The sequence below is a fragment of the Rhipicephalus microplus genome, chromosome 2 (genome assembly GCF_043290135.1).
Source record: "Rhipicephalus microplus isolate Deutch F79 chromosome 2, USDA_Rmic, whole genome shotgun sequence".
NCBI classification, from domain to species: domain Eukaryota; kingdom Metazoa; phylum Arthropoda; class Arachnida; order Ixodida; family Ixodidae; genus Rhipicephalus; species Rhipicephalus microplus.
Genome location: NC_134701.1, coordinates 250608481 through 250636419, shown reverse-complemented (window position 1 = coordinate 250636419; position 27939 = coordinate 250608481). Strand labels below are relative to the sequence as shown.

At 44.9% G+C, this 27939-nt stretch overlaps 1 protein-coding gene and 1 long non-coding RNA gene across 9 annotated transcripts in view; one reads left to right on the top strand and one right to left on the bottom strand.

Annotated features, from left to right (window-relative positions):
* Window positions 1-183: 183 nt before the first annotated feature.
* Window positions 184-27888, bottom strand: Synd (protein kinase C and casein kinase substrate in neurons protein Synd). Of its 7 annotated transcripts, none has more exons than XM_037421205.2 (9): window positions 27559-27888; window positions 25183-25425; window positions 19556-19782; window positions 18706-18826; window positions 15620-15730; window positions 12640-12857; window positions 5751-5819; window positions 3317-3477; window positions 184-2996 (listed from the first exon to the last, which is right to left on the bottom strand). In XM_037421205.2, the coding sequence occupies exons 1-9, from the start codon at window positions 27886-27888 to the stop codon at window positions 2884-2886; spliced, it is 1593 nt and encodes a 530-aa protein (XP_037277102.1). In that variant the 3' UTR covers window positions 184-2883. The 7 variants fall into 7 exon arrangements, with proteins under 7 accessions (XP_037277102.1, XP_037277103.1, XP_075735373.1 ...); XM_037421206.2 differs by having other exon boundaries at window positions 25204-25425; XM_075879258.1 differs by lacking the exon at window positions 5751-5819.
* LOC142776154 (uncharacterized) overlaps window positions 25259-27939 on the top strand; it is a 32196-nt gene continuing 29515 nt past the window's right edge. For both annotated transcript variants that reach the window (XR_012887352.1, XR_012887353.1), the window contains exons 1-2: window positions 25259-25398; window positions 27601-27939. This is a non-coding gene — a long non-coding RNA (uncharacterized LOC142776154). The remainder of the gene's footprint in view (window positions 25399-27600) is intronic.

Sequence of the window (27939 nt, the reverse complement as noted above, 5' to 3'; positions counted from 1 at the left end):
GTAGCGTTTCAACCGCTATAAAACACGAAAGTTAAAATTCTTGAGTTATTTCTAGTTTGAGTTTAAATCAAGGATGAACGTAACAAGCAAATAATCTTGCTGGGACACCATTTTTTCGCAGACATTTTTATTTACAGTGTTCTAAGCCAATCAATAGTTTCACTTGCACACACACCAAAAGCATTCATTTTCAACAGTAGAACTGTATTCAAGTCTCAAGTGTTACTACTTCACAAGTTCAAGTAAAACAAATACAAAGCAGAGTTTTCACTTAACTCAGCTTTGAATAAAGCTAGCCATTGCAACAGGACCACGCGGAAAGCAGCTTTGCTAGGTCTGCTTAAAGAGTGGACTGCAGACAACAACAACAACAAAAAAAAAAACAGTTCCAACAGAATGCAAACGTTCCTTGGCTATCAGTGGTATTTCAGGGAAAAGCACACCAGTGAACGGCAATCCTGTCTGCAAATAAAACCCGTCTGAAAATTGCGACAAAGAAAAAGGTGCTGGCTGAACGAGTTGCGTAAAATATGTCTCTAGCTGAAAGGAAAACAACTCTTGAGTTTTGCTTGGCACAGAACTAAAGAGTGTGTAGCATATGTACAAGTCTTACAGACACAACATTCCTTACCCTACCTACTTTTCGTACATAAAAATATCATTCAGGCACCCATTTGCGAAGTTAAAACTGCATTATGCTTTCCGTTGCAGCCGGAGTTCAGTGGGCAAACGTCAGGGTCAACTGCGTAACCTTTAGTATGGCTTTCCACGACGTTTTTACAGAGCGTGCTTTATTATTGTTAAAGTAAAGTCCAAACGCAGGTTAGGATACCCAGCAAAAGAAAAAGAAACAAGACAGAAGAAAGAAATTTCTCACTTCGGAGATCGCTGCTGGCAGTAACATTGAACACGACAATGGCGTAGGCTAAAGTCAGATGCTCTTCGTTAAAAAGGAAGGCAAGAAGAAAGAGAGGTTATCCAACGCACCCCTGTAAGTGTTTTTTTGCTCGTTTGTTTTACGGGGCCTTGGCATAAAGTTGTCTCACTGATAAGTCCCATACATCCGCTGTGCAACCACACAGCATTAGAATAGAAAGAAACCTCCATGATTTCGTGTAATGAAAATTGCGGGACTCAAGGTGCGCCTAGCAGCTAATGTTTGAAAATTACAACAGGTCAGTAGGAGTGTAACTGCAAACAAACAAACAAAGAAGAAAGAAACACCGGTACGTAGAGGGCCACATCCTTTGAAAAATCTTGTGGAAGCAAAATTGCACAACACACCGAAACACAAGAAGCCAGTAGTAGAAAACTTATAAAACAGCATAAAAGTAACTAGAGTGCAGTAAAAAAATGTATAGATACAAGGCACTTCTTGTGCAAACCGTACAGAAAAATAAACAAACAAAAGGAGGTATCTGACAGCTCACTACAGCAACTTCAGTCCTCGACACCGAGTAATGAGACCATGCTGTTGGCTCGCCCAAGTTGGGTGTCAAAAAAAAAAAAAGTTAACCAGAACAGTAAAAGTATGTTGCTATACATCAAATGACTATGAAAGATCAACATTATTTGGTTGGTTAGCAATGACGGGAGGCCCCTTTCTAGGAAAGGGACATAAAAAAAATGACCGGTTAAAGAAAATAAGTTCACAAACTACTTCCTTGCTGAACGTGGTTGCTCAAAGTGGGCAATGGCTAGAACACGCTCACCGATGAATACTTGCCAACACTTTTAGCGGGCTTGTACTCGCAAGACATTTTCGTGGCTGAATGCATCGAAACAGTCATCGGTGAACATAAACACAGAAAAACGATAAGGCTGCAAATGGTCTCACTGTGGCAGCGAAAACAATCATCAGAGCAGTGCAAGAATGGTTTGCAAGAATGTGCCATTAAAGCCAGCCATAAAAAACAACCACGGCACCACCAGATTATAAATAAAAGAAAACACTAAACTTAGATAGAAAAATAAACACACTGCCTTTAACGTTGAAATCTACATTCCTCGGTTAAACTCTTTACATGCGATTGCAACATGCCGACAGGCAAATGGACACTGCAACAGTATGTACAGAAAGAGGGGAAGAAAAATATAAAGTAAAGATTCTGTGCAATACACCAGAAGATTACTACAGAGAGAAAGGGGAGGTGATGGAGAGGTCATTGCAGTTAAATAAATGCCACTGATGTGTACAAAGCTTTTACGCTGGCCACCTCCCCGCGTCAGCAGTGGTAACAAAGCAGAAAAACCAGTATGTACGGATGGCATTGCTATCTACCAGGGGCAAGAGGACCAATGCGCGACGCAAGTTTCGCGAAGCGCTATCTCTCTCCTTCAGTCTACATCTATTATGGAAGAGAACACATAGCAGTGACCATTCGTTCTCTCTGGATTAAGTGCAGCAGATATCCTTGACAGTGAAACCACACAACACGCACACGTCGCGCCCACTGTACAACAGTCCCTTTCAGTGACGCTGTGCCCGCGAGACCAAGAAAAACAAATCAATGCACACACCAACAGGTGCAACACATCCTCCGTAGTGACGAAGCAAACAAGAGCGCCAGGAGACAGTAGACGCGTTAACAACGTGCACCACCTTTCACACGCACGCATCGGCCGCGTTTGTCCGTGCAGCCTACCCGCTTGCACATGGCGCACAGACGCTGGAAGAAGTGGAGAAGACGATGACTCGCCCCTTGGCAACAGTTGCCGGTGTTGAAAAACGAAAACAACGCAAAAGTCTTTTTCACCCCAACCTGTTTTGCCTCTAGAGAGCACGCCAGGTGGACAGTGGCAGCTCACGAGCTTCTGCGGATGCGCGTGGCACTTCAGTGACAGCGGTGAGCCGCTTCCACCTCGGCTCGGCTCTCGATGCATCTAGGGGACGATGACTTCAACATAGTTGGCGGGGTAGAGGCCAACCCGGCCGTCCTTCCGGCCTTTGCACCAGCCCTGTTCGTCTTCGTCCTCTAGCTTTTCAAACTGGTCCCCTAGGAGACACAACAAAGATTGTGTAACAATGAGACAGTCTTCCATCAAATTGCTTTTGAACTTGATACATATGCTCTATCAATGACTCGCAGCGACTCTCAATGACTGCGCAAGGCCTTCAATAATGAACTGTTCAATACAGCCACAAAATTTTGCATTCCTGTATGCACGCCTTGCACCGAGACAGATTGTAAGAGTGGTCAAGTGATCATCCAATGAAGAACAGTCACTACCAAAAAGCAAATATTCCAAGCGTGAAAGCACAGAGAATGCAACACAAATTCCAGCTTACACGTGAAATCGCAGTTTGACGGGTTACCTTGTTTAAAAGATAGTTCATCTGCTTCAGCCCCATCATAGTCGTAGAGTGCCCTGACGGGCACACCCGGTTCGCCATTGTCAACAAGTGCGTCGTTTGACTCTTCGTCCCAATCTTCGTGGTCTTCCTCAAATGGGTTCGGCTCACCTGCTCGCCCATTCCTGCAAATCACAAGGCATAAAAGAGGCAGTCAGTGCCTGCTGGTACACTTATTGTACAGTAATGAAAATTGCCAGCAACCGTCATTATTTACATGACATTCGTAAAGACTATGTTATGCACTAATTTAGTCCATCGGTCCCAAATATGCCATAGCATTGCCAATGCCAACATTTAACACTAGGCAAAATTTGAATGGTCTGCTAGTGCTCTAGTAATTTGTGTAAGTGTGATTTCAGATGAATACAATGTGTTTTGGGTCTTGTGTAACCATTAGAGGATGCTGCAAACATTTTACTCCTTGCTTACAAACTAGAGTGATCAGAACTATCATCCTGAAAGCACTGCTTGCCAATAATAGAAATTATGCCACAAAAGTTGTGAACAATAATGGGGCCTGTGTTGCACAAATGCAGCTACAGTGCATCAGTACCAACGCCAAGAGCCAAGTACTGCTACGTACTATCTAGCACTCAAAAGCACAGCTAGAATTTTACTTGCAACAGTGAATGTTTATGCCTCATTTATTAACTAATAGGCTAACATACATCTATATCGGGGCTTAAAAATTTTGGGTGGTGAACAGTGGAAAATATTCACTATCACTGGTAAAATGAAAAAAATTAATAGATCAATCAGATCTCGGGGTTTTGACACCGTGGCTTCTACACATGAAGTCAGTAGAAAATAATCTCTATCACTGGTAAAATGAAAAAAATTAATAGATCAATCAGATCTCGGGGTTTTGACACCGTGGCTTCTACACATGAAGTCTCCATAAGATGTGGCCAGTACCTGACAGAGCCAAGAATGGTGCCTTAACATGTGTCATAAAAAGTGGAATACGGAATCTGCAGAATTAAAAATGGATTTGGAAGTACTCACATGCTGTAACAAACAAAGCTGTCTATCTGCTATAGGTAATGAGGCCTCTATAGTGAAATGCACCTAAATGTGAAGTGAGAGTTCTTAATTTCAATGAAGCTATTCAGTCCATCAGGAGTGAAATTGTCATATATGCTGTTCAAAAGCCTTCCTTACTCATACGGTTCAAAATGAATCTGGAAGTCTATATTACTGCTTCCCTCGTAGCACTAGCGTTAGCTACAGTTGACTCAATAGTACTTATTGATTTGGATTAGGTTAACAAGTCAAGCTTTTTAAAATTGTTTTGTGTAATGTAAAACCAAGTGTCGCTGTGCAGAGAGTGCGCCCACTATTCTATGATGTGAACATGAGTAATTCGAACTACAAAAGCATAATTGTTTTGCCTTTTACAGTCTAGGCAGAGTACTTCACAGTGCTCTTACAAGGTGATGTTGCGTGGCTGAAAAGGAACTAAATATAAAAAAAGCATAAAAAGCTTTTGCAAAAGCTTGCTAATAAGCTAATCAATGTAGTCATTGATCATAGCAAAACAAGAAAAATAGGGCTAGAGCAACCTAAAACAAAAGTGGAAAGCAAGGCAGGTTGCATGTCTTGGTTCGAATAGTCTACGTGACTCCCACACAGCTAATAGCTGCACATACTGCATTACTACAACTAAATGAGCCATACATACACTACTGAGATCCATGCGCACTAGACAAAATAAAGAAGGAGGTCTGACCACAGCAACTACTGGTAGACCATCTAGGGGATCCTAAAGTGCAGTGTAGAACTGCTACGTACAGGTATAGAGACGATGCAACACATTCTACGTGTAATCTACATGAATTCCGTCTAGATGTGTCCGACAACAGGCCATCAATGCTGAGGGTTACAGAAGTAGCACATCAGTAAGTTGCACACCCGAGTCTTACGTGCTTTAAAAATGACAATATAAGATGCCATTTTTACTGATACAGCTACACAACATAGTTGGTTATAATTTTACTATATCTTAAGAATGTAAAGGCACTCAAGTGACACTACAGTGAACCTTCGTGTCATCTTTAAGAGTCTCTAAATGAGCGATACAACTGGCGTATTGAAAAACTAAACACAATTTAATTATGAATGGTTGCATAAAATTGGTTACGGCTTCAATTAACACTGGTTGGAGCTAATAATTTTGGTCCCTGTCATTCTTTAGCAATTGCTATTTGACTAACACTGATGCATAAAATCTCGGACTTTCTACCCTGGTGTTTGAAAACACGTGGCAGTGAAGGTGAAGAAGGAGCAAGAGCAAAACTAGAGGTACGAAAGGGAACAAGAAGCTGAAGCTTCACAAAGGGGCCAAACAAGCTTTCTTTGCTGCACAGCAGTATGCGGCCACATAACTCCACTTTACATGTCACTCGGGTGGTCGACCTCATTCTCGTCGTCGTCCTCTTCGAACGGGTTGTAAGCCTTTTTCGCCCTGCACCAACGGCAAGAAACATCACAGAACCGGCTTCCGGGCACTGGAGAACATCCGTGGGTGTGAACATGACTCAAAAAGGAAGTATACTTCCTGCTTGAAATTTCAATACAATGGCAAACCTGTCGAGACTCTTCCCAAAAAAGGCAAATTTCTATTGATACAGTCGAACCCACTTACAAGGATACCCGATATAACAGTCTATCAGTTATAACGACGATATGTTGGTGCACTTACGATTTTCATATGTTAACCATTGAAACAGCGTCCACGTATAGCAAACATTATTCAATGCCTCCTACTTTAAACAATGGTCACAGTAACGCTAAGAATGTGCCCCATAAGATACAAAAAAAAAGAACACTGGGGGTGGGGACAGGAGACTGAAACATGCTTTCTGAAGGATGAAAAAGGCACATGCTCACGTGTGCACCGCTCCTGCGACAAAAATATACTAAACCAACAAGCACCGCACGCAGATTTCAGATGCTGGCTTTTCAGGCGCATCTTCAGTGACAAAATGGCAGTAAAGAAAAAAAAAGAATCGGGAGGCAGCATGAAGCCTTGCAGTCGGCTTTCGAACAGTGACCTTTTCCAACGATGCATTGTCAGCAGCTACATCTGCCTACAACCAACCAAACAATGGCTTGAAACGCAAGAAGCAATAGGCGAAATAACTTTACACCCATAAAATTTCTCTGCACCGCCGAATTCGTCGACGGCAAAATGTGAGCGACACCAGAGTGTGTGTTGCTTGCAAAATGCTTGTCCTCGTCGCAATGAACGGATAGGCAACTTGCTGCACCAGTGCATGGCCTGGAGTGAAGCAGGCACGATGAATGCAGAAATGCGCACATAGCAAGTGAACAGGCCGCGATGGCATGAACCGAGCAGGCAACGCGCTGCATGCAACTAGCCAGTGATGATCTGTTGCCTGTGGCATTGAGTGCTTCAGTGAAACGGGGCCAGTTTATTGCCAAGGCAGTTTAATTCACTCGTGACCAAGCAGCCGACATTGCTTGAAGACACGTGAATGTTCAACAATTGCCGCTGAACGGGCTGTCAGCACTTCTATAAAAATGCGCGGAATAGAAAAAAGTCTGTTGCTAAGCGCACATTTCTAAGGGCGTGTCCTATAGAATGAACTACTAATATAAAGAACACCTGATACACTTTCTAGTTTGTTATAAACGGGTTTGACCGTATAGTAGTTCTTGGGGTTTAAAATCCCAAAACAAGTCCCAAAAGAGACTGGAGGTCAGCAGTCTAGAAACAAACCACTAGACCAGCCGTGGTGGATCAAGCGAATTCCCCGAGTTCTCAAGTTTAGTTCTGCAGTGAGAAATTACGTTTTCTTTCTGGCGTTTATATTGCCACCCACACGTAGTGGGTCAACTACAAAAGCGGCTCTCAATATGCAAAAAGAAAAGAATATCCCGTGCTTCTTCTCGACTCGAGAGCCAGCCACGACTGACGCATCGTCCTAGAGCTAGCTACTCGGCGGTTTAATAAACCCCCCAGTACTTGTGATGCATCGTGACAAACTGGTGGAAGGTGCAGGGTAGTCTCACGGATGCTATAGACCCCCCCAGGAAGACGTAATACGAGTCCAGTGCCAGTCAATACTTCCGTGCATCAGACCAGCCGCCGAATCAGGAGATTGCCTCCGGAAGTCGACGATACTGCTCCCACCACGTCAACAGACATGATTAGCGCTTCAGTGCAAACCTCGCCAACCGGCACGAGAAGCACGACGTCGAACCGCTATACGTTGGAAAGCCTACGGGCACCGGCGACGTTCCATGGTACGGAGCACGAGGACGTTGAGGACTGGTTGGCGGACTTCGAGCGCGTAGCCACCTTGAATCAGCGGGACGACGTGGCAAAACTGGGTCGTGTCTATTTCTATCTCGAAGACGGGGCACGTACGTGGTACCAAAATCGAGAGGAGCAGCTGACGACGTAGCCCGAATTCTCCTGTAGACTTCTGCAGACCTATGCCAGCGCTGATCGCCAAGAAAAAGCTGTACGAGCTATTCTGGTCCGCGTCCAGTCGCCAAACGAAACTGTGTCCACGTACGTCGAAGACATGACGCGTCCCTTCCGACGGGCCGATTCAAGGTTGACGGAGGACAAGAAGTTGCGTCACTTGATGCACGGTGTCAAGGACCAGCTTTTTGCCGGCCTCGTGCGAAACCCTCCGAAGACTGTCGCGGAGTTCTTGTCCGAAGTCATGACAATGGAAAAAATGCTGCAGCAGCGATCCAACCAATACGACAGGCAAGTCAGTGGCATGTCCACTGCTGACATTTTCACTGCCGCTGGGACCAGCAATGATTCTCTACGGGAACTCATCCATAATATCGTACCTGAAGAGTTGCAAAAGGCTGGTGTAACACCTCATCCTAAGGTTAGCTCTATTGCAACTGATCAAGGATGAGCTGCACCAGGCCCTCCGGGGCACCTTGCCTCCTGATACAGCTGCGCCAGCTCCTGCTGAATACCGCCGTGGGACAACCTAAGCAGAAGCCTTGAAACACCCTGCTGCATCGCCGCCATCATTCGTTCATGCTGTCCCTGCTGTTTCGCTCGAGTCAGCGCAGCACATACCATACTACGAAGGCATGTACACGCCATCGTCCTTGCCCTTTGTCCGTGGCGCTTCTGTCGCCCATCGTTCGGTGCAACCGGTCCAGTACATCGACGATCGGTACACATCTCCTCGGTAGTCTGATGTTTGGCGCACACCCGATCACCGGCCTTTATGCCTTCACTGCGGAGAAGCTGATCACTTGTACCTCCAGTGCCCATATCGCTGTCTTGGGCTTTGCGGCTTCTCTGCGTACTCGCCGCCACCCTGTTACGGCCAGAGACCACGCGACATCGAAAAATACCTCTCCCAGCAGCATGCACTACTGTCTACCGGGCGCCAGTCACGCTCACCATCCCCGAGGCGATTTTCATCAATGCCCCAGCGGTATTCTACCGCACGATCTCCCAGCCCCCGCCGGAAAAACTAGCCGAAGCGACCTCTGGGGGCGGGGTCGCTGAACGTCGAAGCGCTGAAGACCTCCTATAGACGCAGAACCGTACAGAAACTGGCCCGACATCACCTGCTGCTGCAAAGAATAGCCAGCTTTCACTCGACATAGCAGTGACAATTGATGGTTGTGTAGTTAATGAGTCAGTGAACACCGGCGCAAACTATTCCATACTGAGCGGGAAACTGACAACGCAACTGAAGAAAGTAATCACGCCGTGGCATAACTCGCAGATTCGGACAGCAGGTGGCCATGTCGTTACTCCACTGGGCGCATGCACAACTAGAGTACAGATTCAAGGTTATACATTCGTAGCAAGCTGCCTTGTTCTACGTGAATGCTCCCGTGATGTCATTTTGGGAGTTGACTTTCTACAGGAAAATGGAGCTATCATTGATCTGCAAGAGCGCCGTGTGACGTTCTTAGCCCAGCGAGCAATTAACGTGCAGGATGACGGAAGGCGTGTCAACGTACTCTGTATTTCTGAACAGAGCGTGACGCTTCCTCCCCGAGCAAGTGTTCTAGTCGACGTAACATGCTGTGGTTTGAGTGATGGCGATGTGGTGGCCGAGACAAATTTAGAACACCTCCTGCAACAAGGCATCTGTGTAGCTAGAAGTGTAATACACATTCGTGATGGCTGATCTGAATTGCTCGTTACCAACATTAGCAACGAGCATCAACACCTTTTTCGTGGCACTTCGATAGCGTTTGCCCACGCAGTAGCAAACGTAATCAACTGTCTCACGTCAGAACTAGTGGATAATGCGGACACGTCAATGAGTAATATTGACATAAATCCTGATCTGTCCACCAATAACCAGACTGCGCTGCAAGCGTTCTTGTTCGAGTTCAGGTCTTGCTTCGCAAGTTGCTCAAAGATACGCCAGACGTCCATCACTCAACACAGGATCATCAGGTACGAGGACGCACGCCCAATACACCAGCACCCGTACCACGTGTCGGCTAAAGAACGTGAAGCGATGCATACGCGAGTCCGCAAGATGCTTGACGATGGCGTTATCGAACCATCTAACAGCCCGTGGTCATCTCCAGTTGTGCTTGTCAAAAAGCCGTACCACGTGTCGGCTAAAGAACATGAAGCGATGCATACCCGAGTCCGCAAGATGCTTGACGATGGCGTTATCGAACCATCTAACAGCCCGTGGTCATCTCCAGTCGTGCTTGTCAAAAAGAAGGACTAGTCGCTACGCTTCTGCGTCGGCTACCGAAATCTTAATAACGTGACCAAAAAGGATGTGTACCCACTGCCGCATATTGACGATTCGCTAGATAGACTTCGTCATGCCCATTATTTCACTTCTCTCGATCTCAAAAGCGGGTACTGGCAAATTGAGGTAGATCAGCGAGACCGCGAGAAGACAGCCTTCGTGACTCCAGGCGGCCTATACCAATTTTGAGTACTCCCTTTCGGCTTGTGTTCAGCGCCGGCAACTTTCCAGCGAATGATGGACACTGTTTTAACAGGGCTCAAGTGGTAGACTTGTCTTGTCTACCTTGATGATGTGGTGGTCTTCTCTGCCACGTTCGAGCAGCGCTTTCACCGCCTGCGCAGCGTGCTGGAGGCTATCTGATCGGCGGACCTCACACTAAAGCCACAGAAGTGCCACTTCGGCTATGAAGAACTAAAATTTTTTGGACATGTAGTTAGCACTGAAGGAGTCCGGCCCGATCCGGGCAAGCTTGCCGCTGTTGCCAAATTACCAGCTCCTGTCGATAAGAAAGCCGTCCGGCGCTTCCTTGGTTTGTGTAGCTACTATCGCCGGTTCATTCACTACTTTTCACAGATAGCAGAACCTCTGACTCGTCTCACAAGGGACGACACGCCGTTTGAGAAAACGAGCAACAAGCAGCTTTTGATGAGCTGCGACAGCGCATGCAATCAGCACCCGTTCTCGCTCATTTCGACGATGCTGACATGGAGGTCTATACTGACGCTAGCAATGTTGGGCTCGGTGCAGTGCTCATTCAGCGTCAAGAGGACATCGAAAGAGTGATAGCCTTCGCCAGCCACTCTCTATCCCGTGCCAAGGCGAATTATTCCACTACGGAGAAAGAGTGCCTCGCAGTCGTGTGGGCAATCACCAAGCTTCGCCCATACCTTTATGGTCGTCCTTTCAAGATAGTGACAGACCACCACGCCCTCTGTTGGTTGGCAAGCCTGCGCGACCCTTTAGGACGGCTAGCACGTTGGAGCTTGTGGCTGCACGAATTTGACACCACCATCGTCCATAAGTCCGGCCGTAAGCATGAAGATGCTGACACACTGTCACGCACACCCCTTCATGTCGTCAGTCAGGAAGCAGAGGAAGACGAAGGCTTCCTGGGCGCCATTAGCTCATCAGACTTGAGCAAACGGCAGCGAGATGACGCAGAGATTCGTCCAATCATCGATCATTTAGAGGGCCAGTGCACAATCATACCACGTCATTTATTCCACTCGTTGACGTCGTTCTGCCTTTGAGACAGTGTGCTGTACAAGAAGAACGCTCGTTCGAACAACCGTGCTTACCTCCTGGTGGTTCCTCGAGATATGCGAGATGACATCCTCTTCGCTAGCAATGACGAACCCACATCCAGTCATATGGGCTACTCTTGGACACTTGCCAGAGCGAGCGAGAGGTACTATTGGCCAGGACTTTCGGCAAGCGTCAAGAAGTACGTCAAGAGCTGTCAGGAATGTCAGCGCCGAAACCAACCATCTGTTAAGCCAGCTGGTTTGCTTCAGTCCATTAAAGCACCTTGCACGCCGTTTGACCAAGCCGGCATGGACATTCTCGGGCCATTTCCCCTGTCTGCGGACAGCAACAAATGGGCGATTGTCGCGACCGACTATTTGACACGCTACGCTGAGACGCAGGCGATCCCATGAGCCACGGCTTCTGAGATAGCACAATTTTTCCTTTTTTTTTTTTTCACGTGCCTATGTCGAAACAATGCAGTGGTGCTATGCACTTTTCTTTCCCTCTTTTGGGACATTTTTTTTCTTTTCGAAAGGGGGGATAATGCCACCCACACGTAGTGGGTTGACGACAAGAGCGGCTCTCAATATGCAAGAAGAAAAGAAGATCACGTGCTTCTTTTCGACTCAAGAGCCAGCCACGACTGACGCATCGTCCTAGAGCTAGCTACTCGGTGGTTTAATACCCCCCCCCCCAGTACTTGTGATTCATCGTGACAATATGACACCTCCGCAAATGGTACAACTCCGAAGTGGCAGCGGTCGAGTGAAGAGAGGGTGGATGGATGACATAAAAATCTTGAGTGAGAGAGTTAAAGTGTAAGCAATACCACAAGTCTTTTGCGGAGCAATACTTATGTTACACCTTTGTCCCTGTACCCTATGTGATGCAAATCGTTAAGCAAAACGCACAAGTCCTCAGTACACAGGTTATCTTTATACCAAAGAGCATCATGTTACAAGATAGAAGCATCAAATGTTGCAGCTACACCAGTGCAGGATGCCGCACAGCAACCGCAGTGTGCCCATTCACTTAAAGGACCGACAGCTCTACAGGAAATGCTTCTTGTGCAAGAAATGAAAAGGTCCGACGAAAGTCAGACAGCGAAACTTGTACAACCATGGCATGTGCTTCATCAATATGATGTGGGCATTATGCCGGCTATACCACGGCACTAATCACAAAGCCCTCACGTAATTTGGATAAAATAACAATGCTGATGTTACACTGGTACAACGCAGGCACAGTCTGGACGTTACGTGCAGAGACGACAACAAATGCAGTCAAAGTGCTTACGTGTTTGCGGTGCCAGTGGGCGGCGTGGAGTTGTTGGTTGTAGCCACGGTGGAATGGTTGGTGCCCGTCTCCTTGGGTCCCTTGTTGGTGCTCTGGTTTTTCGGTGCATTAGCCACCACACCATCGGCACGCGTGCTCACGCTTGTCAGTGTGATGCCACCAGAGTCGATGCCCTTTTTCTCCTTGCGGTGAATGTGCTGCACCTCGGGTGTGTACTCCTGGAAACATGGGGTTTACGAGAGCACGTTAGTTGGTGAACGACAGTCACTGCCCTTGCTCACTCACAAGATTTTTGAACGTACTGTCTCAACAAAAACACAGGGCATAATGCACGACTTAAAAGGAAACGTGGTAAAACCTTTTAAATATTCAATACCACTGGCTATGCCTTTGTGCTTTATATAAAAACTTATGGATATCTGTGGTATCTGCTTTGTCCTCATCTTAATCACAGTACAGGAACTGAAGCTCACTGCAAGAGAGATTCAATGATTTCAGCATGGGGGCAACTAACAGCCTAACCCTAGCATTAGGCAAACTTAGTTTCTATGATGGTAATTATAAAAAAAAAATAAACATGAAATAAAAAGTTGAACACTGGCACCGACATGAATGTTCATTTAAGTGTAGGCACAGTCATATCCATGCTTGATTCAAAGAGAAAATAAACACATCCTTGTTTTCTTGTTGATCTATGCAAGATTCAGGTTGGTTTCCTTTAACTGAGGCAGCTAAACATGTTTTCAATGAGTGAAGTCTAACAACAGCTGTACAGCAATACTCCAAGATATCCACTTACTTTAGGAAAAGTCATACGAGTCTTAAAATTGCAGACTTCAATAAAGGCCATGCTATTAATTTCTAGTGACTGAAGACAACTGCATCATAAATGTTGCAAACGCCGCAGCCTGTTAAGCATGCTGAAACGCGCATGCAGAAACGTTTGCAGGAGTTACAAGAGATGTCATGTTTTTCAGGACACTTTCTGGCAGCTGAGAACAGCTAGAGAATCGGGAAATTTATGCATAGCATGAAAAGACTCTTAAAGGAAAAGAGTTAGTGGGTTGCTTGAGACAGTGGTCAGAATTTGAAATATCTGAAAGAAGAAGAGAGAAGGGTTAGCTGTCCCACAAACAGCAGACAACAAATCAATACAAGAAGATGTCATCTAGAGCAGAGCAACGTGCTGCTACAGCAAGTGTTTTCATACAGAAAACTTAAAACAGCGAAAAGCTGTTTAAAAAGAAAGTAAGAAAAACGCTACCCATAATCAGCAGAAATATGTAGGTGTTTCGGCAGCAAACTCTTTTGCGTATTTAAAAGAACGTAGTGTACAAGGTGAGGAAGTACAATCATTAGAAATGTTGCGTGAAAATTTAAAATAATGCGTGCATATTCACGCTGTCGGAAGTTGATTTCACTGCCAGAGGGATGAGAAGCACATTTCCACTTGCTTTGTTTCCTAAATGGTTTGCGATTTTACTAATCTGCTCACCAGTGACACTGTAAGCACAACACTACCTACATCTTTCGTTAGGGGATCCTTGTAAATGTTTATATTGGGACTTCAGCAGCTACAAAAACGTTTTTGCATTCCTGACAAAAGCTTCAGTTCAGAAGATCATGAATTCATATAGGTGGAGGCTGTGTCGAATGAGGCCCCTTTGACGACGTTTTCGGAGTGGGAAAGTATGCCATACAGAGATACCATTCTCTGTATCTCAGCATGAATGTATCTGGTGCTGTAACTACAAGAGTGAGCCTAAACTGAGCTTACTGCTCAAAGCTTAGCGACACAAGCTTCGACAAGATGCTGCGAGAAAGCTTTCACTACGAGGCTTAGCTACAGCTAGAAAAAATGAGATCGCCTACCACCAAGCCTCTTATTCGTTCAGTCACGGACACTTATACTGCCTCCATAAAGCCCAGCTATCGTGTAAAGCAAGACCATTAAGTGCTTAGAAGAAGTCGGCAAAGCAGAGGTCCGGCAGAAATGTGTTATTCAACATCAGTGAGCGGGCATGCTAAGCTGGATGAATGTAGCGAGACCCTGAGCAAACATGGTCACAGTTTGTACGAATATAGGAGTGATACGAATTATTAATGCTCTCTTGCAAAAATACACAACGAATAATGTGCAAGTTATGAAAAATCCATAGAAATCAATTAGTCCTTTTGTTGTGGGTTAGTATATATTACTGAAAGAAAAAGGCAGTACATTACGCCATCTCATCTTTTCACCGGGCAAGAAATAGCCTCTGTCTGTACAGTGATGACATAAGCTCACCTAAAATTTGCAATAAAATGTTGTGCCGCCGTGTTAGTACACAACAGAGTGCACCAGATGCCTTGCAAAATTGCATGTAAACATGTTTTGTTCTTTGTGGCCTCCTTTACACCATACAGAATTTACACCCTTACTATTAAATTGATAGGAATAGAAATAGTTCTGCTGCAAGAAGCGCACAGAATTTCAATAGTGAATGTAGCCACTGCATCTTGAACTTAGCATTTTTGTTGAGCAATCATATTTGCTTGTAGCAATGCCTGCAGTGGAAGAAACGTTCAGACTTGAGGGGTCTCTGCGTTACCAGAAACACACAGGCAACTTGGGCTGTGCAGTCAAGGTTTGTTATATACCGTGAATTGCACAAAGCTGATGAGAGTTTCACGACAGAAAGAGCTTGTGAACAAGTATGTGTTAGAAACGAACAAAGATTATTGGCTATAAAAGAATTGCTAACGATTTCTCTGCAAGGTATATATTACATAATAAAAGGAGTTAAGAGTGACTGGCAGTCATCGAGCTTATCGCAACCGAACACCACAGGTCAGCAAGAACGCATGCGCCAGTAGAAAAAGCAACAGGTCAATACAATGGCGTGTGAGACCACAGCCAAGTAAAGGAGGAGAAAGAGTTGGGAGAGGCTGGAAAAAATGAAGCAAGGCGCTGCAAGAGAGGCATTTTGTTTTGCTTTACAGGTAGCTCCTCGCCGATCTTGTGCTGGTTGACGAGGGTGATGCCGCTCTCGGGTATCGCCGCCTTCTTGCTGCTCTTGCCTACGATGTCCCGGAATTCCTCGGAGTACTCCTACGCAAGGGGTGTGGGTGGGCACGAGCCAGAGAAGCAGACAGCCAAAGAGTGCATGACGGGCAACAAAAAGCGCATCAACTTTTTCTTGCTACCTTTGACGAGACGAAAAAAGCACTATGCAAACGAACACACAGATGCAGGGGTGAATGGGCAAAGCTGTACACATTGCCACTGTTACGCATTTTATGAAGTGCAATGAGGTAGAAAGTTTGTTGTGTTGGAAATGACTTGTACTAATATTTAACAAGCAAAGGAAAACGAAAGTGCCCAAGTGAGGTGGTCATCGAATAAGTGCTGCTGTCTAACAGCTGAAATTTATCATGTTGAACTTGCCAAAGCACTTTGCACAAAACAGCTGAGCGATGACTGCGTCTGAACAGTCTACGTGTTCATCAAATTACAAAACGTAAATGCCCTATTTGTGCGGCCTAGAGGCTTGCACACACAAATAGAATTTTGTTTTCAAGTAATTTCTTCAGTCTATTGTGCTCAAGTGTTTCAGGCGTTTTCCACGTGAAATCGAAAGTACGCGCAACACAAAAGCATGGAAGAGAAGTCACGCTCGAGTGAATTTGTCATTGTTGAGATTAGCCAGCTTTTGACGAGTTGACTGCTAGCACAGAGCATAAAGAAGTGTGTGTGCGAGGCATACAAAATAAAGACAGAAACAATCGTCTAGTGCAGATTTTGTATGATCTCATTGTCATGTAGGAGAGTAGTGCTACGTAAAATGCAAGTATTTAGCAGAAAGTCATGAAGTATTAAACTTTAATATTTAGGAAGATATGGTGAAAATGGCGACGCAGTACAAGACCAACTACAGTCAACTACCGATTTTTTGGACATGCCTGATAATTCGGACATCTTTGCGGCACCGCCATGAGCCCCATAGAATCAATGTATAAGGAAGTCTGAAATTTCGGACGCTTGAACCCCCCGGAGTCCAATTTTCCGGACTTTTTGACGCGACGGAAGGTCGGAAACCACCACTGACCTTCGGTGGAAACCACCCTAACTGTCTCACATGCGATTACGATTGCATAAATGAGTGCGCTGGTCTACTGTGGCGGTATCTGTTGCTTGGACTCAATCGTTAGCGGAGAAACATACCCGGCCTTCGAGATTCCTAACACTGGCAGTGCTTATCATGCAAGGGTGCTTCGCTGACAATCGAAACTATCCACCCGGAAATTTTTTGGCGCCAATAAAGTTCCTTTCCCTTTAGCGCTTGTGCTCGTGCGTGCCAGTCTGGCTTCCCGCGCAGCGCTTTCATGAAGCGTTTCACCATTTCGAACTAGAACTAACCATCACACACAGATTTGGTCTGGCCATGCTGGTTATCTTGAATGTTTACCAACGCTTTATCCGGAGTACCCGAGGCACCGTCGCCTGCCGTCGCGCCGTTTTGTTTACGCAGCCCACATGGTGTTTGGCTAGCCTAGTGCGTGGTTGTACGATCGTGTGAAGTGTGCTCTGCAACGCTAAGCCTAGGTGCTTCGACGCTCATCAGCAAACTCCTTTGTTCACATCGTGAGATTTTTGCTTGCCTGCGATGGCCGCCACTCCGCCTTCGTCGTCCTCGCCGATGACATCGAAGCGCGGAAAACAGTACCGTCGGTTAACGATGAAGAAAAAAGCCGCCATTATTAAGTTAGGGAAGAGTGGCCGATCACAGGCTGACGTTTGTCGACGCTGACAACGAGCTGGACTTACGCGCAGAGCTAACCGGCGTCGAAATAGTCAGTCAGGTTATGGCAGATTCAGGCGACTCCGATGTTGAAAAAGGGCACGAAGGAAGGAACCGACGCCTGCGCCACCTACGACCGCCGAATTGATGCGAGCATTGATGACGCTGTCATCGGTGTACAGTGATGACATGACCCTTGCTCAGATCGAGGCGAATGTGATCACATGCAAGCGGAACGCTGTTCAAACAAGGATCAACAAGTTTTTCAAGCCACTGCAGCTCTAACACCGGCTGTTCTGACGGCACCCGCTGTCAGCTGCATGCATTTTTTTTTAACGGCTCTTTTCAGAGCCACCCCACTGATGCTTTGGCAGAGTTCCGGAAGTCTGGTACTTCGACCTTGACCCTCTTGATCCGAGAAATATCAATGAAATGGTGTGTTTTTTGCTTGCATTGAGAAATAATAGCAAAATGGTGTTTTTTTTGCTTGAATTTAAAATTATCAGTAAAATAATGTGTTTTTTTTTTGCTTGCATTCATTTTTTCCTACTGCCCGAATCTTCGGGCGGTTTTTCGCTCCCTAGAGGGTCCGAAAAATCGGCAGTTGACTGTAATATACATAATAAAATACGTGCAAGGCTACTGAGTGAAGTACCAAAATGACCAAAATGACACTAGGCCTGCCACAGCTTAATGCGATGGCTAATTACCATAATGTTTTTCCAACCATTAGCATTCAAAAAAACATTAACCAAGCATTAAAACAAAGCAGGAAAGTGAAGCTAGGGGTTAAAAGTAAAGCAAATGATACATTACCAGGAGAGAAAATTTGAAGCGCAGACAGCAGAATATGTGAGCTAGCAATAAATGTTTATTGGACTACTCTCTCGCTCAAAAAGCGACACGGCAGTACAAGGTTCCACTGTAGTGCTAAAACAATGGTACCATTACTTAGCAGCTGGTACTCGTGCCACGTGCATCAGAGCAAATAGAAGCGCATAGTTTACTTAAACAGAGTTTGATGCTGCTTGCTAGCGGTAAAGAATCAGGAAAACTGTTCATGGTTCATAGCTTAGTTTATACCTACATGCGGAATTAGTGAGGCATACAACCAAAAGAGCAAAAGAACACAATCCTTAAGTCAGCACCGTACTTATAATCAGCGAGAGGGGGCAGTGAATGAGCGTAAAGAAAGCACTGTTCTACACAAACATACTCGCTGAAAAAAAAAAAAAAAAACATTCTACAGCAGCACAATATAACTTCAAAAGCATGCAAGCCTTACTTCAAACTGTGGCCAGTTCATCGCCATGCCAATACCATGGTTGTTTGACCACCATTTGAGATCCTTTGATGCATCGGCATTGTGTATCGTATGCCGGTATTCTTCGTAAATCTGGGGAAGCCTGAAGACACAGAAGAAAAACAGGAATATGGCTTCTAGCAACATCAGCTTCCAGCAAAAAGCGTGATCACCGGAAAACGTTCTTACTGTCCGCTACACATGCAGCTGCAAGCAACAGCTTTCAGATGTAATAGACACTTAAATGTGACTTCAGCCTTTTTATCCTCACACCATTCGTACAAAGAATGATCCCCATGTGTGCACAACATCGGCATCTTGCATCTAGTGAGACTAAGTTCATTAATGTGTAAGCAGCTCTCTGTACCTTTCAGTCTTTGACAACAATATCTAGGACAGCCAATTAACGTATTCTTAAGATAAGCTACAGGCATTATGCAACCTAAGTGGCATGTTGTGCAGCTACGTATCATGCATGTCACTTGGTTGGTTCACAGGCAGTACAGGCGACTCATCGTTAAAGGACAAATTCAGATGTACAAACATAAATTTGCAATTCAAAACAAACAAAAACATTCCATTTAGATTTCTCAACACATGATTCAGAGGACAAAATACAATTGCAAAATTAGACTATGTACAAACTTGTGTATAGTGTTGATTTTAAGACATGAAACCAAAATCAAAGTCGCCCAGCTGCATGCTGCTTGTACAAACAAGCGCTCATACACTTACACGAATGACGGATCATGAAAGAAATATAAGCCCAATAAGTTAGCACTGAAGCTTTGCAAAATGTGATGAAAGTCGGGCGAAATCGTCGCAAACTTACTCTGCGTCTGTGGAGATGTTGAGGCAGCCGTGAATGGCAAATAGCATTTCCTTAAAGAACTTCAGCCGTCGCTGCTCAAACTCCTGGCACTTATCAAACACCACAGTCATGTCCTCCATGTATTTGGCATTGTAGTCGTTGATCTCCTGCAGGGCCGCCTCGTAACGCTCCCGTGTCCGCTGCACCTCCTCTTTACACTTGGCTACACGATCCTGGAGCTTTTTCACCTGCAGGGCAGGTTGGCGCAGTGGTTATTAAAAATGGTTAGACGGTCACCAAAGCTTCGATAATTTGCACTGAAGGTGAAAACACTGTGTCTGTGTGTGATGGCTATACAGACATGCATACTATTTTGACATGCATTTCACAACGTAATTGGTTGAGCTTCATGCCTCAAAACTAGGCTTCTGAATATTTGAATGCTCTGAATATTCGAAAGAATAATGCATTATTCAAATTCGCTTTGAATCAAATTTAAATAATTGAAAATTTTGAAGTATTCGAAATAGACAAATAGGTGCGTATTAACCTGCATGTGACACCCTGTAGAGGCCCTTTCATTGCAGTAGAGATGCGCGAAGCCATGAAAACATTTATACAAGTGCCTACAAGTTTGCATGTAACTCCCTGTAAAAATAGTTTCACTGCGGTGAAGTGGTGCTGAATGAGAATATTACCCTGACATCGATTCATTTTTGAAGTTTTAAGTTTAAAATGTTGTTATACTGACTTACATACTTCAACTATAGGAAATTTTTGAGAAGTAACATATTTTACAGGCTATCACTAGCATTTTACCAAAAGTGAAATCCTGTGACTATATAAAGTTTTTTCCACTTTCTTTGATGTTACCAAATGGCATTTTAAACAGGCCTTGTTTCAAGTTTTTAAAAAGATTGCGCAGGTTAGTTACATCATGACAAATATGCCCCTATTTCTTTATGTGACATATACACTATCTGAATTTGATTCGAAATTACTCGAATAAAGCCGCTAATTGCTTCGCATTCACTTCGAACCTAAAATTCACTATTTGCACAAGCCTACTCAAAACTGCTATATGATGCCATAGGGACGAATAGTGGAGGGCACTGAAAATTTCCACCACCTGATTTTCTTTAACGTGCTCCTAAATCTAAGTACGTGGGCCTCTAGCATTTCGCCTCCTCCAAAATATGACTGCAGCAGCCGGCATTCGAACTCTCAACCTTCAAGTCAGGAGTTGAGCACCACTGGATCACTGTAGCGGGTCATCACATGACGTAATCTGATGACATCACTATTAAATGGTGGCATCATTAATGCAACCACTTAGTTGACTTGCATTGATTTGTTATGCGGTTAAGGGGAGACGCGGGTCGAAAAGTCGCGGTTTTCCGGGAAATTTACGCTTTTTTTTTTTTTCCGGCTGTATTGGCATCCTTGGACTATAATCTATTACTTCTGAAAATATCAAGCTGAAATTCGCACGAGAAATTATCAAAAAATGCTTCCAAGTGGGCAGCGGTGACGCGAGAAATGCGCGAAAGTCGCGAAAAACGGCGAAGTTCGCGTCGTCCTGTCGCGAAAACGACGCGTTGGCCGCCATTTGCAATCGTGCACACATGCTGCGAAGGCCGTATCCTTCATAATCCACTAGTAGCCAGTCTTGTGCCTTCGCGCAGAATAAACAAAAAACGAGAAAAACAAAACGTACGTCACGCGTTTTGAATATCGCGGCACACAGCGCGAGGCCGCCATTGGACGGCAGTGCGCTCCACGCTCCTCCCCCTCCTATCTCTCCGGCAAAAGAGCGAAGCCTCGGACGTCGCGATCGAGTTTTTCTGCGTTTCTCTGCATTTTTGCGTCATGGCAAGCCCGAAGAAGTGCAGTTCAGATAATCGAAAGTTCAGAACTCGCCACAAGTATCGAGGGAAACGGCGTCGGACGCTTCGCAAAGCGACACCGAACGACGATGTCGCTCCCGACCAACGCCCCGACGCTCCGACTTCGGATAGGCCTAACACCGTCACCGAACCCTGCGCCAGTGGTTGTGAAATAGCCGCTGCCGTGGAATTCGTCAGTGCATCCCAAAGGAAGATTGGATTCTTCGAGAGTGAACGTGTAGACCGGTAGATGCTGCTACTGCGAACATGCTGCTTTGCGAAATCGATGCGCTGACGGCACTTGTGGCGGGTGCGCAATGCCCAACCTGCCGCGAACGGAAGCTCGGCGTGCGAGAGGCAGCTGGAAAGCGCAAAGGACTTTCGGCATTCCTCGAACTGTGCTGTCAAAATTCTGATTGCCCTGAATCTGCACTTTCGTTCACGCACACGTCGAGACGTACTGCTTCGGCCGGGGACCAAGGAACGAGCGCTCGTTTTGACAGCGGCAGCTCGCGTGACAGCTTTGCTGTAAACGTGAAGGCAGTTCTGGCAGCACACGCTATAGGCGCAGGCCACGACCAACTTTCACGATTTTGTGCGATTCTCGGTTTTCCGAGCCCGATGCATCACAAGACATTCAACGGCATTTGCAAGAAGCTCCATGGTGCGGCGATGACAACAGTGAGCAAAAACTTGCACCAGGCACGAAACATCACGAAGGACGCAGTCGGCAGCAGAGATGTGCCAGTCATGTTTGATGGCACCTGGCAGAAAAGAGGTCATAAAAGCCACAATGGAGCGGGCACAGTCGTGTCCCTGGACACGAGGCTCTGCCTCGATTTTGAAGTTCTTTCGAACTACTGCCATGCTTGCAGTATACACAGGGACCTTGGGGAGGATGAAGAGATATGGCGAGCTTTTCATCTTCCAGTTTGCCAAAAAAACACTGACTGCTCATCCCATGCAATGGAACCTGCGGCAGCTGTCAATATATGGCAGAGGACCTTGTCTTATGAAACTCCACTGCGATTCACCAGCTTCCTAAGTGATGGTGAGAGCAAGGCCTACACTGCAGTCTGCGAGGCAAATGTATACTGTGACACCCCCATTGACAAAGACGAGTGCACGAACCACGTTGCAAAGCGCTTGGGAACTGCCCTACGGAAATTGGCAACGCCACTGCCACGAGGCGAAAAACTGAAAGATGCGACAATAATAAAACTACAAACATATTACAAGATCGCCATCACGAGCAACAAGGACAGTGTCCGAAATATGTACACTGCCATATGGGCATCGTATTTTCATTGCTGCTCCAGTGATGGTGCCAGTAGCCACAACTTTTGCCCCGCGAGACCAAATTCGTGGTGCAAGCACAAGCGTGCGGAAGCACTGGGGGAGCCTGCACCACGCCACACCCCACTGTTGACGAAGGCTCAAGGATTGGCAATTATGCCTATTTACAAGCGCCTTACAGAGGAGAAACTCCTTATTCGGTGCCTTCATGGCAAGACACAGAATGCAGCTGAATCGCTGAACAGCAAGATATGGCTGCTATGTCCAAAAACAAAGTTCGCCTCCAGAACAACTGTGGAGACAGCCACCGCTCTTGCTGTACTCTGGTACAACAAAGGCCACAGGGGCTTTGAAGAAGTGCTCGAAGGCATTGGAATTCTCCCCTCACAAGATCTGGCCACACATGGTGACCACTGTGACGTCATGCGCATCAGGAAGATGAACCTGAAGCAAACTGCAGAAGCGAGGGCACACCGTTGCAACACAGCGAAGAGAGCTCGTGTTGAGGACACTGACCGCAAGAGCCGTGAAGGACCAAGCTATGGTGCAGGGGACTTCTAGACACTTGCAGTGCATTCAAGGCAAGGTACTTTTCATTGTGCCCCAATTTGATGCAAAAAGAATGATTTCCTAATAAATGCCAACTTTGCGAACTTTCAAACTTGTTTTTCTCATTTTAATTTTTTCTGACAGTTTCACGTTTTCCGGGCAGCCTTTTAGAAACATATTCATTGTATAGTAACAAAACTTGGCACACATATTCTTCAACACATGCAGAATGAAAATATCTACTCTAAATTGCAATGCCTACCAGCATTAGTTGTGAAAATATTAGCTTATTGTTTCAAGGGAGATTAAAAATAATAAGTCATTCAATACAATTTTTTTTTCTTGGTTCCAATATTTCTGTGACATATCTATATAGATATTTGCACTTTTCAATCTACCAAGAGTCAAATAAGATCAGACACAGTGCTTTTACTGAAAGTTTAGTACATAAAAGAGTGCCCGCAAAAAATGTAACTTTTTGCTATTGTTTATGGCATAACTCAATAATTATAGCAGCTACACAAAAAATGATTGCATATTTGAAATCTGCATGAAAAACTATACTAATAACAAACTTTTCAAGTCTCTATTACTAGAAATAAAAAAAAAACTTTTTCGAGGAGCGTCTCCCTTAAAACAGAACTGACGCTGAATTATTCAAAAGACAAAGAATGCTTTTGTATGAAAAGCAGCAGGTTTACTGCAATCAAAGCAAGAGCTCCTGACAAAGAAGTCAGCGGGAGAAATACATAAGCAAGGTTGCAAATAGTTCGCTTATGCATGCTTAAGTAGATTTTCATGGTGGTAAAGCTCTCGCTGACACATTACTAGGAGAGCAGGATCATTACAGCATGTTTGTAACAATCAGATACATCACTAATATTAAAAACTTGCAGGTTGTCAGCAATGGTGAATTTGATTGAAAGTCCTGAGATCGTGCATGCAGCACTGCAATGTAATTAATAATTATGCTGTAACGGTGGATGCTAAATTATATTGACTACCCGGTTTCTTTAGCATACACCTGAATCTAAGGACATGAGTATTGTGCAATGCAGTTGGCACATGTGGATTAGAAGCGGCAACCTCATGCTCACGAGTGCATCACCACAGCCACTAAGCTGCAGCAGTGTGCAGTAATTATGGTTTCATTGTAATTCCAAACAAGGAACTTCATGTAGAATTAGTACTTGACAGTTTTTTGTTTGTGTACTTTAGTAAAGTGAAACAAGATATGATGAAATCAAATAACTAAAATGATGTGCAATAACCCGTAATATCGATGCATTGCAATTACTGCTTCCAATCGACAAATCCTGGTATGTCAACAGTTCAAGATGAGGTGCGTTATAAATGGAATGCTTTGCCACAGAAAGGAATTCATAGCCAATGGAGCTCAATTTTATATATATATATATATATATATATATATATATATATATATATATATATATATATATATATATATATATATATATATATATATATATATATATATATATATATTTTAAATGTTTTGCTTAAAGAACAGCACACTAAAGAGTATTCCCTGCTGACAACGCAATGCGGCTGCAGCAATTCATAGTCGGGCACTGCTCAACAAGTTCTTTCGTGGTTGATTCATGCACGCATTTTCTAATTTCATTATGCATCATCTATAAGGGAATATCAACTTTTTACTCGAGCTTGGATTTCTTCAGTTCTAAACTGGACTCGACAGAAGGTGGGTAAAGGTTCTAGATCACAGTGTTCAGACCATACAGTCGACAAGCACCTATTAATACACACTGCTCTCCGAACTAATGGCGGGGAAACAACTCTTTCATGTTAGCTTTTCTTCAGATTATAATCCACAGTTGATATTTGGTATTCCCATGGCTTCTCAGCAGTACCAGTACGAGACTGGCGTCCACCTACTGGATCAGGGGATCTCTTCACCTGGTCGGGCGACAGTGAGCTGTCCGCGCCAGCATTCCGCTCCTGGTTGGTGGCTGAGCGCTCGGCCTTGCAGGCTGTGTGGTAGTCGCTACGCGCCTTGTTCACCCGATCAAGCAATTTCGCCCAGGGCTTTTGGGCCTTCTTGAATGCCTCATCCAGCTCTCGCCGTTCCCGCAGTTGCATCATGGACCGGTGGTAATTCTCTTTCTGCCAAGTTTTTATCTGCAAGAAAAAACAGCATGGAACTTAATCCAATATTAATTGTGATGTTTAACATCTGAAAACCAAGATATGATTACAAGAGATACGTTCAATGCGATTATATATTCCACTAATTCATAAGTAACGTTACTCAACCTTAGCGTCGGTCATGTGACACTATAATACCCACAGCAAGCGTACACACTCACACCTCATTATAACAAAGTTGCATCTTACAGCAAAATATGTCAATTAGAGTAAAACCTCGTTAATTCGAGTCACTGGGACCCCGAAAATCTTCCAATTAAGCGAGTTTTCGAATTAACACAACATACAAAAAGTTGGATGCAAGGGACTTGCAATTATTCAAAATAATCGAGGTTGATCATTTACTTTGCCAGCTAATTTGCGGCTCCAAAGTTGTTTTCCTGCAATACTTGGTCGTAATTTTGCACAAACACGAAGAAACGGCAAGCTTCGCTGCTGCCACCAAAAAAAGGGGGGGAAGAGAAGAAGAAAACACAGTCGTGATTAACTAAAATGCACGCTTGCGGAAAGTGAGACGGGCTTCACTGCAACGCAGTAATGACGAGTGGGCACTATGTTGCCTGCTTCTCGCTGCATCAGCACATCATGAAAATAATGGCCAGTGTGATGAAATTTGTGATATGCTTTTGCTGAAAAAAATGACCATTGAAGCTTTCGAGCTTAGTTTTCTAACTAGGCATAGCAAGCAAGAATTCCACAAGCAGTGGAAGTGCGCTAATTGCTGGAGCAACCGACAATCAAAGGTTCGCATACATCTCGAATTACCCAAAACAGTCCTTTATTGAACTTTTTTTTATAATCCCAGAAAGAATGGGTAAATTATAATGTGCTGACGTAGTGAGAAACATGCAATACGCTGCCTGCCCGTCACTTCTGTGTTGCAGCGAAGCCAGTCGTGTTTACCGCCAGTGCACGTTTTGATTGAACATAACACTGAGTTTCTTATTCTTTTTTTCACGCTGGAAGTAGCAGGATTGGAGTGCTTCAGCTGCCACTCATTAGTATCGCTCATCGCATTGCACTGTGGCTTTCTTAAGAGCAGAGCAGTTCTTTCCGCGGATCCGCAGCGAAATCAGGATCAAAAATTGGCACACGGTTGATTGATTGATAAGGGGGGTTTAACATCCCAAAACCACCATATGATTATGAGAGACACTGCAGTGGATGGCTCCGGATATTTCGACCACCTGGGGTTCTTCAAAATGTACCCAAATCTGAGCGCATTAGTCTACAGTATTTTTGCCTCCGTTGAAAATGCATCGGAAATGCAGCTGCCGCAGCCAAGAATTCAATCCCGTGACCTGCGGGTCAGCAGCCGAGTACCTTAGCCACTAGACCACCGCAGGAGGGCATTTGGCACACGGTACCCAAAATTTTCGAATTAACCAGACCAGTGCTGACCGCCGCTTTAAATAATCTGCTCAGACTTGCAATGCAAAATACGGGACTGCGGAGAAATATTTTGAATTGAGTGGAATTTCAAAATAACCAAGTTTGAATTCGTGAGGTTTTACAACATAACCAAAAATTTGTTATAGAGATAAATTTCTAACACTATTGCAAGACTATTTTTGACTTGCTTCGTTATATCTGGGTTCATTAAATCAAGGTATGATTGTAATGGTACAGTTTCCTCAAAAACAAAAATATAGTCTTGTTAGACCTTTCGATCAAAAGCCGACCACACCAGACAATTACTCAAACCTTTCTGCTTTCCTTCAAACCTCTGTTTACCAGTGTTAATCAGCTACGCCTTCAATAATGATGATAATAATAATAATAATAATAATAATAATAATAATAATAATAATAATAATAATAATAATAATAATAATAATAATAATACTGTTGACATTTTAACATCCCAAAAACAAAATATGATTATGCAAGACACCGTAGTACCGGGCCACAAAAATTTCGACCACCTAGGGTTCTTTTATGTGCATCTACATTAACCCCACGGGCCTCTGCCATTCTGCCTTCATTGTAAACGCGACCACCATGGTCGGGATTAAATCCTGCAACCTTCGAGTCAGCAGTAAAGTGCTAAACTGCCATGGCAGGTATAGCTATGCCATCCTGAATCTGAAAGAAAGGGTGTCGTACCTGTGGAACCACTTCGTTGAGTAGCTTGTCACGCACGCGCAGATGCATCTCGGAAGTCCGGTCGGCCTCCTGCAATGCGCCTTTCCAGGCGGCCTCGGTGGTGCCGTACTCGGGGCCCTTGTCGATCTGCTCGGCCCATTTGCGTGACCAGGCCCGGAGTCCCTTGGCATATGCCTTCTCCACCTCCGAGCGCTCCTGCACCAGCTGTATAAGTTCGCTGCAGAGCCGGTGGCCATCCTCTGTGCGCTTGCTGGTTCGCTTGTAGTTGCCGGGCTCCCAGAAGCTGTCGCTGCCAGCCACCAGCAGCGCCTCGTCACTGTGCTGAGACATGCTGGCCACCGACCCCTACGTTCACACGTATCGAAACAACATACTGAGACG